The following is a 14,989-nucleotide window of genomic DNA, read 5'->3' on the forward strand; positions in this document are numbered from 1 at the left end:
AAATACAACCTGATACCCACAGTTTCATTTGGAAGGAAATTTGATGTCAGATTTCCATTGCATGAACAATGGAGCAATCCAGAATGCATGCGGGGAGGTTTGACGGATATTTTCTTTACCAATGGGTCCAAGCCGGATGGTATTTAAACAATAGTAATAAGCAGCACTATGATATGGGGGGAATGGCAACGGTTTTCCAAACGGAAGTTTTCGCCATCCTGAAAGTAGGCGAATGGATAATCAAAAGGAGATGGAGCGGGAAACAGATTGAAGTTTTCAATGGCAGTCAGGCTGCACTGAAGGCCCTGGAGATCGCGAAGCAAACCTCAAAGATTGTTGAAGAATGTAAGAAGAAGCTTAATTCTGTCGCAAGACAAAACAGGCTTGTACTTACATGGATTCCGGGACACTCCGGTGTTCAAGGAAACGAAATCGCCATCGAATTGGCCAACCGTGGATCAGCGGTTCCCCCACAGGGAACAGAGCCAATAATCGGAATCAGTTCCGCAGGAATCATGAATTGGATCAGCGATCATATAGGCAATTTACATAAAGAGCGATGTTCCGGTCTAGAACGCTGCAGAACTGCAAAGTGTTTTGTGACAAGTCCGAACAGAAAACTGTTAAACTTTCTACTAAAACTTGGAAGGAAAGACGTTCGGTTGATGGTCGGTATCATTACAGGACACAACCCATGGGGTCAGCATTTGACTACCCGATGTGCCTGTCTTACTTGGAGGAAGCAGATAGCACTGAGCATTTTCTCTGTGAGTGTCCCGCCTTTGCTAGAGCACGGCTACAAGTTTTGGGTTCCGATGTCGTGAGAATAAGTAATATTAGTTCTCTAAAACTGGAGGAAATTTACAGATTTACCAAAGAATCTGGAAAATTCTCACAGGACTAACTATCTCTATCTCTATCTCTGTCTCTATTCTTTGCTATCTCTTTCACTGATACTTTTCTCCTTCCCTCCTTGACTATTCACCCCCTTTCCAGAGCTTTAAATACAATGGGCTTTTTTAGCCTGAGTATTTTAGAAGCCACCAAATCTCCTGGTGCTCCTTGGCTCGACCTTTTCAAATTTCATTTGATTTCCTTCGCCATTTGATTGGCACTTCATCGGTGGTTTCGCTCAAGTCGCTTCTTGATTTTTGAAGCATTTGTGGATCAGCAGCGCGAGCAGTCGAGTGCCGCAACTTGTATACCAGGGTTAGGGGACTATTTTTCTCTTAGGCACGATACAGTTTTAGGAGTCTCCTTTTTTTAGTTTTCCTAAAAATAACGTTAAAACTGCAAAGGCAAAGGACTTGAGGGGTTAATATATTCAGCAGAAATTATGCTCACGATACTGGTCATCAAATGCCTGAACATATTTGATGGAAATATATTTACTTGGCCTATAAGAATTTCGGCCGCCGTGACTGAATGGGTTGGTGCGTGACTACCATTCGGAATTCAAAAAGTGAACGTCGGTTCGAGTCTCGGCGAAAGATCAAAAAATTAAGAAAACGTTTTTTCTAATGGCGGTCGCCCCTCGGCAGGCAATGGTAAACCTCCGAGTGTATTTCTGCCCTGAAAAAGCTCCTCATAAAACCCATTTGCTATTCGCAAAGACGCACACCACAAATAGGAGGATGAGCTCGACTTAACACATAAGAGAAGTGTACATGCCAATTGTTTTTTTTTTTTTTCTAATAAGCCAATGGGTGTTTGGCCGAGCTTCTCCTCCTATTTGTGGTGTGCGTCTTGATGTTGTTCCACAAATGGAGAGACCTACAGTTTCAAGCCGACTCCGAACGGCAGATATTTTTATGAGGAACTTTTTCATGGCAGAAATACACTCGGAGGTTTACCATTGCCACTCGTAGGCTTGACTTTGTCTGCTGAGTGACGGCAGCCATTAGGAAAGAACTTTTTCTATCAATTTACAGTTTGATGCACTGATACTCGAACCTAGGCACTCCCGAATGGTAGTCACATACCAAACCATTAGGCTACGACAGCTTAATAAATAAATAAAGCACAAATATAAAAATTTGTGATTTCTGAAGGCGTTTCATTTTAAGATGTATAGGTTAATGAGAGATTTTTTCCTTCCTCCAATTTACCGCACTCCATTATCAGAATCTTTTCATTTCATGAAAAGTTTTTTTTTTGTGCAGTAAAGTTTAATTTCTACCTCCGTAAAAACCACATTTAAGCCAAATTAGTTTCATAAATTTCAATATTTATTTTATCTATGCCCCACGGCCGTAGTGTCAATTGTTCAGCAATAAACTTATTTCATAATTTAATTAAATTTGCATAAAAGTGGCAATAATTAGTTATATTAATTTTTGTTTTTTAATTTTTTTTGCAATCTCGCCTTTATGGAATATTTGATAGTCGATATTGCATGCGTGCACATCTACTTGTTGTTGCTTCGTAAAACTATTTACATTCATAGATTTTGAAATTCATTTGCATATGCGCTTACATGCATACAAATATGTGCGTATGTATGCGTGTGCGTGCATATATGTATATGTGTAAGTGTATGCCCGTAGGACAAAGTACTCGATATTTATGCAAATTCCTGTCGATATTTTGTTTCTAATTTTAATCAAATATTATTAACGCATTTTTAAATAGAGATTATTTTGAAATATTTTTATTTGCAGATTAGTTTCGCCATGTTTGTGCAAGGGATCGCTGACATATGTGCACATTCATTGCCTCGAACGTTGGATTAGCACCTCGAGGAGCACCATTTGCGAGCTTTGCCAATTTCAATACAACACCGAACAGACGCTGAGGTGAGTGCGAGGCGGGGTTGGTTGATGAGTTGATTGGATATGTGGATTTAGAACGGTTGGTCTACTGTGTAAATTGCATTGTGTTTGCATTACTTTGGTAATTGCAAAATATTTGCACTAATTAATGAATTCCAACGATAACAGCTGGTGAACCCAGTGATTTAAGTGAATTCAGCTGAGAGCACTACAAATAGAAACTACCGATAAAACTATTTGCTTTTGAAGGGATGGTAAATGAAATTCTATACTTGGTGATGTGAACTGAAATTGATTTTCTATGTACATAAATACGAGCGCATGGAGGGTCATGAAATTTTACCTGTGACGACTTTACACACAAATTTACTTGTTGTTGAATTACCTGAATGAGAGTCTTTGTTCAATATATTATAGTTTTGTAGTGTTATAGATTCATAGAAATTTTTGCTTAAATCAGTAGCTCATATTTCAGAGTGCAGAAGTACTTGAAATGTGCTTTTCAATCAGCTATTCTTAGGAAAAAAATTATTAAAAGGGAGCTCGCTAAAACAAATACCACATCATAATGCAGATAAAGTTCTCTTCAACACTTTAAAACATTTTTTATTATTTTATTTCATTCGATCAGATGTTTCCAATTTTTCGTTTTTTTTTTGCTCAAAGTTTTTGGCAAAAATCTTTTTTTTTTACTTTTTCATCTAAAAAAAAAGTTCTCTTCAACACTTAAATTTTTTTTCCATTCGTTGGATCAGATTTGTCTAATTTTTTTTGTTCTTTTTTTCATCTTTTTTTGGTCAAAATTTTTGGCAAAAATCTTTTTATTTTAAATTTTTTTAGATAAGTTCTTAGTCTTCAACACTTTAAACATTTTTTCTTTTAAATTTGTATGATAAAGTGTGTTGAAAAAAAATTTATTTCACAAAAATTTTTTTTTGCATTTACTTTAAACAACGTCTTTTTAATTTAATTTTTTACTCAAAATTTTTGGGAACAACTGTTTTTGTCATATTTTTACCCACCTCAGGCTTTTATTATTTTTTTCCTTTTTTTTAATCTTGAAGAGAGTGAATTCATGTCAACTCAAGCGATTCCATCAATTTGATTTTATAATTGTAGTATAAAACTTCAAAATTGTGGTTAAAACTGGTTTATTTGTATTATTCTTAATTCCAAAATTTTGGAAAATGAACTCCTCCTCAACACTTTAAAATGACTTTTTTTAATTTAATTTTGTAGGGTAAAGTAAACTTATAAATATTCTTTGTTTTTGTGAAGAAAATTAAATTTTTTGCTCAACATTTTTGGGGAAAGTCTTTTATTGTCATACTTGGAAAATATTTAACTCAAACTTTTTCTTTTTTGTTTTCTATTTCAATTTTTTTAATCTTCAGAAGAGCGAATCCATGCCAAATCAAGCGATTCCATAGAAGTGTTTTTGGGATTGTGATGATTTTTTTTTCTGCTTTTAATTGATAGGATTAAATAAACATTTTTACAGTTTTTTTTTTGTCTTTTTCAATAAATGTTTGGACAAACATTTTAATGCTTTCGTAGAAATTTATGAGAAACTATTTTTTTATAAAGGGTGGTTAAGTTTCAAGGACCGGTGTTGATTTTAAATAAAATACATATTTTTTAAAAAATTATTCTCATTTTTCTTTATTATGATAATATTGGTATAGTTGATTTACGTATGAAATAAAATATTGGCCCCATGGCGCCGCGGTCTCGGCGGCACACCTCCATCCGATGGTCCAAACTTTCGATGACGCTGAGGCATAATTGAGGTTCTATACCGTTAATGTGCCAAATTATCTTATATTTTAGCTCTTGAATTGTTGCTGGCTTATCGACGTACACCTTTTCTTTCAAATAACCCCAAAGAAAGAAGTCCAACGGTGTCGTTGACGTTCAGGTGTGGTTCACATTCAACATCGGCCCTTGAAATTTAACCACCTTTTATTTTAGAAAAATAGATTTTTTTCTTATATCTTTTCTTAAAAGCTGATGTTTTTAAAAATAATCAATAATTTTGAGACTTATTCATATTTGAAAATTTTGGCAAATGAGCACTTTTGTTTTTAATTTTGTTGAATAAGGTGAATTGTTCGCTCAAAATTTTTCATATTTGAAAAATACCCGCCCCAGACTTTTTCCTATTTTTTGTTTTAATCTTTAGTTCGCTCTTCTAAATGTCCATGTAAAATTAGGCGATTCCATACAAATGTTTTTGAGACTGTGGTCAATTTTTAAAAAAATTGGTTTATTTGTAGGCTTGAGTATCATTAGAAGTAACTTAAATTTTTTTGAAAAATACCTAATAATTTTTAGATTTGTTCGCAATATAAAATTAATTCAAGGCAAGTGCTCCAAGGGTTTTGGAAATTGTGGTAATTTTGTCTAAAGATTGGTTTATTTGTAGCATTGTAAGAAGCATATTGAAAAAATTTTGAAAAAAACGTTACTAATTTTGTAATTTTAATGTATAATATTTGATCTTTTGGTATAGGGTTTTTCTTGGTATAGGGACGTTCTGTTTTTTGTATTTTTAACTTATAGAATTAAGTATAAATTAAATTTTTTTTTTTCTTTTTCAAAATTTTTTTGGACAACAATTTTATTGCTTTCTTAAGAAATTTTGGGATTTTTTTTGTTGATATTTTTGAAAAATTCGCTATCTCGGATTTTTTTATTATTTCTTTTATTAAAATCCGATACTATGCTCAGTAATCCATGAGAGTTTCATTTTGGAAATTCGACAACTAATCAGGTTATACCTAAAGACGTACAGAGCGAAAAATATCGTGCATCGCTAAATATTGTACGCAGCGACGAGTCGATTAATTAGAAAAGGGATGTAATATTATATATGAGTATCTATGCTAGCGCTTTGCCAAAGCAATATTTTTCACTGATGGACTATATTTTATTTCACTGTACGTATTTGAATATAACTCGTAAAGTTAATGAAGTCCCACTATGAAACTTTCAAGGATTTCTCAACATTTTTTTCTTCAACAAAAACTATTTTTAAAGCATATTTTATCCTAAAAATCCTCTTGCAAATTTTGCTATTTCTATGACCCTAAACAGGCTTTTATCACGTGACCTGGTGCAGTCTTGCAGGCTATGTAGGTGCATCTCTAGCAGGTGGTCTTCGTGTCTTCCAAATAGTATTAGAATCTTCTTGCTAAATCAAATCATTTAAAGAGCTTCAGCCATTTAAAGCTACTAATTCACATATTTTTGAAAAACACCGATAACTATTCTTATATATTCATACATTTATAAAACCATATGATTCATGCTGGCAGCGCCGCAACGCTATGCCTAATTTTGGTTGACTAGGTATGGCATTTGTGTCTCGAATATTGGCCCCAAAGTCGTCGTAAATGATTAACTGGCTTACTGGCATAGACTAAGTGCTTGCCGTAGTCTCAGAGAAAACAGTCGAGGCGACATCGGCCAATTGATGAACGCAAGGCGTTTGCTGAACCAGTCGTAAAATCTCGCCTTCTCAACCTCGAGCGTTGCGTCGCTCATAAGACATAAAGCACCGTCTTGGTGGTCCCACAGCTTGGATATATCGATGTTGTCGTGCGCTGGCCACAGAAAGTCGGTTATCATCGCTCTATACCGTGGACCATTGACGATAACGTTGCCTTCTTCTTCATTTCTTCATGTCATACCTAAACCGCATCAAACGCTCAATCGTGATAGGTCTATTGATGCTTCATCTCGAGGTCTGTGGATTTTGTTCGCTCCAATTATGAAAATTTTCCTTTTTATATGATCGCTGAGCCTAAAAATGGGCCTCGTGGAGGGAGAAGATTATTTTATGATGAAAATTCGGATCTGCGTATTTACAACTAAGCCGGAATTTCGAAAATATTTTTAAATAATACCCCTTATGAGCGACAAGCGAGAAATTTTATATATTTTGACAATTGAATGCGATGAATAACTGTGACAGCTGCTGAAACATAACAATTTGAAAGGCTATCACGGATATGTGCTCACTCTGGACATACAAGTTTAACTTATGAGGATTTTTGCCCTCGGCTTTGTATTCAAACTTTGGACTCGATGTTGCATCGGGACTGGATTGTTTGGTTAAAGTTATTAGTTATTTGTAACCCAGTCTTATATAAAATAAGTATTTTTAATAGTACCATTTTACATGTGCAAATAAATTCTAAGTCTTATAATAAAAATAACCACTACTTATACTACTGAAGCCCACTGCGCTGCCCCACTGCTTGCGTTAGGTAAGAATTAACGTAAGACTACGATGAATTGCTGACTCAGGCCACGCGCAAGTTTTCGTGTGACTTTTAGTTAGTGGCTACTTGAAAGACGATCACGCTGACTTAGGCCACGCGCATCACTTTGGTGAGAGTTTAGTTGTGCGATATTCTCACGTAGTTGCAAAGTCTGGCTAAGCTTTTTGTGTTAACTTATACGAGTACAAGCCATTGTTGAACCACCATCGCAACCAGAAAAAGTCACCTCTCTGTATCACTGGCCACCTCATTCGCGCGATTTGGTTTCTGTGTCGTATAGGCAAATACAGGCGTTACATCGCCTCATTGACGCGTTTCACTTTCACTCGCACTTTTGGGCTGAAATCTGTTTAAATGGAATAACAGGAAAACAGAGCAACCGACAGTCGCGCCATCAAATAGCAACAATGCCCTGTCTGTTCCTTCAGATCGCCTTCGCGACTTTATCCGAAATGGCTTTTCATGCCTCTTCCCACACAGACGAATTTTTTTTCATTTCAACATTTCGGGTACTGTTGGCTTATGACTCCACCATGTATATACATATGTGTGTGTGCGCGTACAGGTAGCGAATAAAGTATAGCACCTCAACATTTTAACAAGTTTTGACCATTAATTTTTTGACTTAAATTATCTTCTCATAAAAGCAAAATTCATTTTATAGCTTAGATATTTGTTGTAACTAAGTATAACTTTCTTAATAAAAAAATAAATATCATAGGAATCCAAGGTTCAGACTTCGTACAAAATTTAGGAAATATCGACAAATTTGTTTAAAAATTGTACCCTTTTTAATAAAAATCCTTAGAAGAATTTCCTGTATGGTTTTATGGGCCACGCGATTTTGTATAATAAAAGGCAATTTTCAAGTAGCTCAGTATTCTCAAAAATATTTAAAACAAAAATTTTTTTTCCTGGCGCATTTAAACAAAGACAAAACCAATTCAAAAATTTTGTTATAGGAGAAAATGCGCAATATTGACAAAAACAAGTTGAAAACATTAACCGGTTTTTTGTTTACAACTTCAAACTTGCACTTTATTTTATTAAAATTGAATGAACTATGAAACTGCTTATCCTAGATTTTTCTAAAACTCTGGTTAAATTTTTTAATTTTCTTTGGAAATTTTTCGAATTTTTATAAATTGAAACTTGGATTTGAATAGGAATGGATAGAGTAAATGGCAGCCCTTGCGTGAACCCATTTGGACAAATATTATATTAAAAATTCGTCTATTGTGATACTATAGAAGGGGAGGAGACGAAAAGAGAAGGAAAAGCATCAGACAAGTGGGAAGAAGGCAGGGGCTTTGGATTAGGGAATGACGACCAATAGAGGTTATTTCCGCTCGTATTAACCGCTTCAAATTATATTTTAAACTCGCCATATCCACAAGTTCAGCGAAAAAGCCAGATCCAAGGTGTTTAAGTCTTTGCCCGCAGAGAACAGGGCAGCTGAGAAGAAGGTACTGAGAGGATTTCCCCTCCTCCTGCAGACAGCTGCTGTAGAAAGTACTTGAAGCAATCCCAAGTCTTACCGCATGGACACCTAATGGACGATGCGCGATAAGGATACCCACTAAACTCGAGAGCTACGGGATTGTTAGCCTTAGAAGTTCCCTCAGATGCCCCAGATCTACCCGTGGCCAGATCTACCTCGTGATTTAGCACTTTTACAATTAGCCCAGCGGCTGCTGCGTAGACGTGAGGCTCATCTTTCCAGGAGTAGACCACAGTCTCTCAAGGGAAGTCCAATCCTTTTATTTCTCGATGAAACAATCTGCAGGATTCCCTGACTTAGCAGTTTTTCTCTATGCCGCTATGACCGGGAACCCAAATGGGCCTAATACCGAAGTATTCGTATACAGTCGAGAGAGAGAACTCAGTCTTTCCTCGACTAATTTCGAACGCACAAAGAAGGAGCCTAAGGCCCTAATTGCCGCTTGACTGTCGAAGGAGATATGTACATCTTTTGAACTAGTATGGCATTTATTGTAGAATGGACTATATTTTTCTAAAAAAATTTCTAGTTTTCTTTGTACATAAATAAATAGTCTATATTTTTGATGAGGTGCCATATATTTTTTCGCGACCTGTACATTTGTAGGGGCAAACAGCAAGTCGCACGCCTTAAACTGAAGCCGAAGCTCGGCCGCAGACCTAACAAAGCTTGCATACGTCAATTATTTACATATACTCGTGCATATGTATATGTAGGTATGTTTGTACATACATACGAACATTAGATCTGCATTCACGTTGAAAAACCATCAGGTTAAAGCTGCTGTCGCGTTACCATTTCCTTTTAAATTAAACCCACAAATGGCGTTCGGGACGCGAGTGTTACCAACGTTGAGGTGCCAGATGGGCGAGAATGCCGTCACAGTTCAACGAAAAAAACAGACACACACACATACATACATGCAAGCGCGCACATACATTACCTCACATCTGGGCACAACATGGACGAGCACAACAACAAGCCATTGACTGGCGCGCTTTGCTCATTGAAGCGTTGTCGGGTGTTTATGGCTTGCATACTTCTTTGTTGTTGGCTGCGCCATATTTGTTGGCGCAAGGCGGGAGTGGCGTAAGTACCCTTTAGATGTATGAGTATCGCTTAACCATCGCACCAATGCTCCCGAGTGGCCATTGAAAGAGGGAAAATGAAAGTAACAGCAGCAAATGAGCTGAAAAATTGTTTTTCTAAACCACATATGGGTGTGTTGTTGGTGGATGTGAAGTATTTGTGTGTATGTATGCACGTATGTAAGTGTGTGCAAATAAATTGTAGCACATGTTGGCTTTTATTGTTAGCATTTTTGTTGTTCTTTTTTTCATTGTTTGCTGAGGCCACGCAAAATGAGCCACCAACCAAAGGATAAAGTAGCAAATTTGCCCTCTTTGTACGCTCAATTTGTGACTTGAATTGGAATTGTGGATATTCAGTCAGACGAAAATTATGTTCGCTCTTTGATTTGCAAAGTCATAAGTTTAAAAGTTAACCACGAGTTTGGTAGCAACCGGAGTATGAGCGATGAAGATATATCGGTTCATAAATATGCGGGCGAAATTATTGATTGTAGTAATTTTAGTTGCTATTTTATATGCGGCGGCCGCAGTAGCTGAATGAGTTGGTGCACGACTACCGTTCGGAAAAAGTTTCTTCTAACAGCAGTCGCCGCTCGGCAGACAATGGTAAAACCCCGAAGCTCCTCATAAAAAAAAAATAACTTCCGTTCGGAGTCGGCTTGAAACTGTAGGTCCCAGGTGTCGAACAACATCAAGAAGCAGGTTGGGCTCGGCCAAACACCCAAAAAACAAATATTTACTTACACTTGTGCTCAGATAATTAAGTCACTTTATCTACTTACGATAAAAATAAAGTTCACAAAAATTTAACAAACTAAAAAAAAGTAATAAAAATTTTCAACTTTTTTTATCAGAATCTTAGCGGAGGTAGCAGGAACGGCTGTCGTTTGTCCGTAATTTGTCCCCCAAAAGTCTTTCAGTGCCAGCTCCAGTGCTAAGTACTGTAGTATAGTTCAAACTGAAATCTAACCCGCAACAAAAGTAGCTGAATTAGCTCCCAAATTAACGCCTCTTAATACTCTAACAAACATTTCCATTGTTGGCCAAGCAGCTATTATGGCTCCTTGAACTAATTCAAAATGTGTTCGACAAAGCCGATTCAAAATGGCTGGATTCTGCTGAAATGGGCAGGTCACCATTTACTGGATAACAGAGCACAAAGGAAAAGAAGGAAATGTGAGAGCCGATAAGCTCGCTAAGGCAGGTATTCGCTTGCCGAGATTGAGCAATCTCCGTTCTGAAAACCGAACTAACGGAGGAACTCTCCCTCATTCCCATGGCAGCCGGTTCTACGTTACCGAAATTACTCGGGCTTTCCCCGACCAAGAGCTGTCGCCCCAGTGAACTATCCCTGCCTAGTGAAACTCTTATCATCCCACCTCTTACGTCACAGGAGCAACTCGTTGCAGCAATCTTGCACCAAATACTTCACCTCAGGGCTGGTATTGAATCTAACCCTGGGTCAGAGGTATTCTATTGCTGCGTATGCCATAAACGGCTCCACCCGAACTCCACCTCGGTTAGGTGCAATAAGTGTAACGGGTGGAGCCACCTTAAGACCTGTTCAGGCCTTAGGTCACACACCGTACGTGGCCACGTGTTGCTCCCGCCAGTATGTATCCGATGCCTCAACGGTTACTATGCCGCTCTGATAGGCCGGCACTTCTAACCGCCACCACAACCCATGACTTTACGGTAAAGAGTGCAACACAACTCCCCCACACTAGCACAATTACGTTCTGGATACTGTAGTAGGTTAAACTCCTACTTATCCAGAATTGACCCCGACATACCAAACATATGTCCGGCATGTGAAGGCACCCCTACGACACTAACCTTAAAACCTACTCATCTGACACCCCTCTCCTTCTGGACCCAACCTGTCGAAACAGCATATATCCTGGACATACCGTTAGATGAGCTAGACGAAGACGACCGGTAATATACCCTACACTGACGGGGCTTGTATTACTGATACAACAACAACAACAGCAACTGTCCCTGGAAACGCAGTCGATATAGAAACACTCAACCTCGTACAAAACTGCCAAAATTATGCTAAGGACTTGGAATACGCAAACTGCAAACTTCATTTTGTCACTGTCTAGGAAAGACTGCAACATATTGGTGGGAGTATTGACGTGACACCGTCACAACTCACATCACGTAGCCAAAATGGGATTAGTCCAGAGGTATGCGTGTAACACAAGCAACGAAGCGAATGCTAGGGGTACTTTCGAGCACATACTTTGCCACTGCCCTGATCTCTGTAGCACACGACGATTCTTGAAGGATATTGCCGACAGAAGGCTGAACGGGTCGTTAAACCTCACGAAGATGTGCATTAAGAATTACATAACTTTCATACCTTCGACTCCAAATACATAGATCTGGCAACACAATGGACCACAGAGGTCTAAGTGAGTTGTTGTTACAGATCAGCCAGCATTACCTGACTTTAATCAGAATGCTTAGCAACTTAAGGGGGTAGTATGGTTAATTCGATGTAAAACAAGCATATTTTTCGAAATTTTTTTTGTCGACACAGTTGATTTATTCAAAATTTTAAAATTAGTTCATTATAAAGTCATATTTAAAGAATATTGTGTGAAATTTTCATTGATTTTTATGAAGAAATGAGTTGGTGGCAGCGAATCTTCGCGGACGTCTCATAAAAAAGTTTTATTGCGGTGTCACTCAGAACTCATTACTGGATCAACTAAAATCAAAAAACCAAATTGATTTCATCAGCTAATAAAGTTTCGCAGGTAACAACGTCGATTTTTTTTTTTTGTTTTTTTTTTTAATTTTTTAAAGCGCTTTGAAGTCAAAACACCGATTTTTCATAAAAAAAACTTGAAAACTTTGTTGTTTTAAAATATGACAAAATTAAAAAAAAAAAAAAACTCGACGTCATTACCTCGTGAATAAAGTAAAGAAACAAAAAAACCAAATTTGAAAAGAATCGGTGCAGTAGATATGAATCGACCGTAAAAAAGGCAAGTGTGAGAAAAACGCGTTTAAAGATTTGTGAAGATTGTGAAATCAGGTTGGAGAGGTAGATACTTAATCCTTTGTGTCTTTGTCAATTTTACTCTAATGCACTTCAAACTTTCACACAATAATCTTAAGATGTTATAGAATAATTAAAAAAAAAAAAAAAAAAAAATGAAAAAAAAAAAATACCATACTACCTCCTTAATCAAATACAATGAAAGTTTTGAGTCGCGCAAAGATCGCCTTGATTTTTGGCAATTTTTTTTTGGTTTTGTTTTGTTTTTTTTTTTTGTTAGGCATTTTCTTCCATTCACCAGTGCCAAAGCAAGCCCAAGTTCAAAGCGCGAAAGTTACTAAACTAATTAACACCAATGTTTAAAATTTGGTGCTGTTCTAAAAATTAGTTAACTGACTGTTGATAAATGTCAAAATAGTTGTGGACTAACACCTTCGTTCTTTATATAAATGGTGAAATAGGTAATTTTTTTCTTCCTTGTTCCCTCAGTTTACGTGTCTGATGAAACAACAAAAGCAATTCGTGATCTTGTAAAATAATTTTATTAGGGTTTTGAGAGAACTTGTTTTCGTAAGCATGTGACTCCTACATTTTGTGGCTTTTTTAGACACACCTTCATCGAGAGTCAAGATAAAAATAAAAAATTACTGCCATTCTGCGGGCATTCGGATTGGACCCAAACCTTTTCTTCTGTCCAAAAAATATCGGGAATTGTTCATCTAAAAAGTGCGCATTACAGAAACTTATATGTCTAAATTTTTTTTTCTGGAATGTTGGTACAACTGTCCTGTATAGTGTCGCAGAGCTAGAGCGTGATTTGTCAATTATTGGGTTGTTTGGAAAGTAATTTCGTTTTTTTCCCGAACGAGGATTTAATTGTATTTTTTCACAGCTAACTTCACCCTTAAGTCGCATTGTCATTATACGTTTTGGCAGCTGATCTAGCAAGGCTTGTGTGTGAATAAGTACAATTGATTTTACGCAGTAGTTTTTGGTCGGTGTCCTTTTAAATATGGAGAGCAATCAACAGCATTTTCGTCATATTTTACTTTTTTACTATAGAAAAGGTAAAAATTCTGTTCAAGCCAGAAAGAAATTAACCGGCGTGTGTGGAGAAGATGTTTTGACAATACGCCAGTGCCAGAACTGGTTTATAAAATTTCGATCCGGCAATTTTGATGTCGAAGATGCACACGTTCTGGAAGGCCGGTTGAAGCTGATAAAGACGGGATAAAAGCATTAGTTGGTGCAAACCGACGAATAACAACACGTGAGATAGGTGAGAGGTTAAATTTATCGAACTCATCTGTTTATGAGGTTCAGAGAGTCGAAAAGTCGTGGAAGATTTTCCCCGATCTGGTCGCCCATCAACGTCTTCAACAAATGAAAACAAAGCCGTCGACAAAGTCAAGAAAATGGTGCTGGGAAACTATAATTTAAGTTTGAGGAAGTAGCTCGTGACCTTAGCGCGTCTCATGAAACAATTTGCAACATTTTACACCATCATTTGAGCATGAGACGTGGGATTGATCGACTCGTTCCATGAAAGATGAATTTCTTTCAAAAAATTCATCGGAAGAAGGTGACTGAAGACATGCGTGAGCAAGTGAGTTCGGACTCAACGGTTGTGCAGCGCACCATAACAGATGATGAGACGTAGGTATATGAGTTTGACATGCAAACCAGTCAACTGGCGACTAAATGGCGCTATCCACATGAGCCGGAACCCCAAAAACCACGACAAAGTCGGTCAAAAGTGAAAGTCATGCTGCTCGATTTCTTTGATTATCCTGGTGTTGTGCACTCGGAATTCGTTCCAAATGGTTCTACGGCGCAATTTGTGGAAAGAAAACTAATGAATCTTGCACCATGATAACGCATCGTCTCAAAAGATTCATTTTGTGAACAATTTTTTGACCAAAATCTCAACAAATATCATAGAACAACCACCCTATTCACCGGATTTAGACACATGTGACTTTTTCCTTTTCCCATTTTCTCAAAACTTAAATTGCCACTCCGCGGAGAGAATTCGCTGAAGGAGTGAAGAAAACCTCTTCAAAGGCATTGAAAAGGTGCTTTGAGGACTGGCCGAATCGTTGGCATTTGAATTTCGAATGGAGTTAATTTTGAATTCGATAAAATAAATTTTGATGATATAACAATTATTTTGCGTTTCATTGAAGAGTTCCCGATGCTGCAGTAGTTTTTCCTAATTGTCGATAGTTTTGGTCTTCTTTCCATAAAAATTCAAGCTTTAAAAATTTCCGCCAAAATTTCACATTTTTGAATTGGCATATTTTGATATTTCATATTTCGAGTATATG

At 37.1% G+C, this 14,989-nt stretch overlaps 2 protein-coding genes across 2 annotated transcripts in view; one reads left to right on the forward strand and one right to left on the reverse strand.

The window, feature by feature from the left end:
* The window catches only part of LOC129243525 (zwei Ig domain protein zig-8), a 197,039-nt gene that overhangs the window by 153,154 nt on the left and 28,896 nt on the right, over nt 1–14,989 (reverse strand). The window lies entirely within an intron of this gene.
* The window catches only part of LOC129245640 (uncharacterized), a 31,123-nt gene that overhangs the window by 2,331 nt on the left and 13,803 nt on the right, over nt 1–14,989 (forward strand). The window contains exon 3 of the mRNA XM_054883938.1: nt 2,661–2,795. Within this exon, the coding sequence (XP_054739913.1) occupies nt 2,661–2,795 (135 nt within the window). The remainder of the gene's footprint in view (nt 1–2,660; nt 2,796–14,989) is intronic.

Source organism: Anastrepha obliqua, chromosome 4, assembly GCF_027943255.1.
Source record: "Anastrepha obliqua isolate idAnaObli1 chromosome 4, idAnaObli1_1.0, whole genome shotgun sequence".
Taxonomy (NCBI): domain Eukaryota; kingdom Metazoa; phylum Arthropoda; class Insecta; order Diptera; family Tephritidae; genus Anastrepha; species Anastrepha obliqua.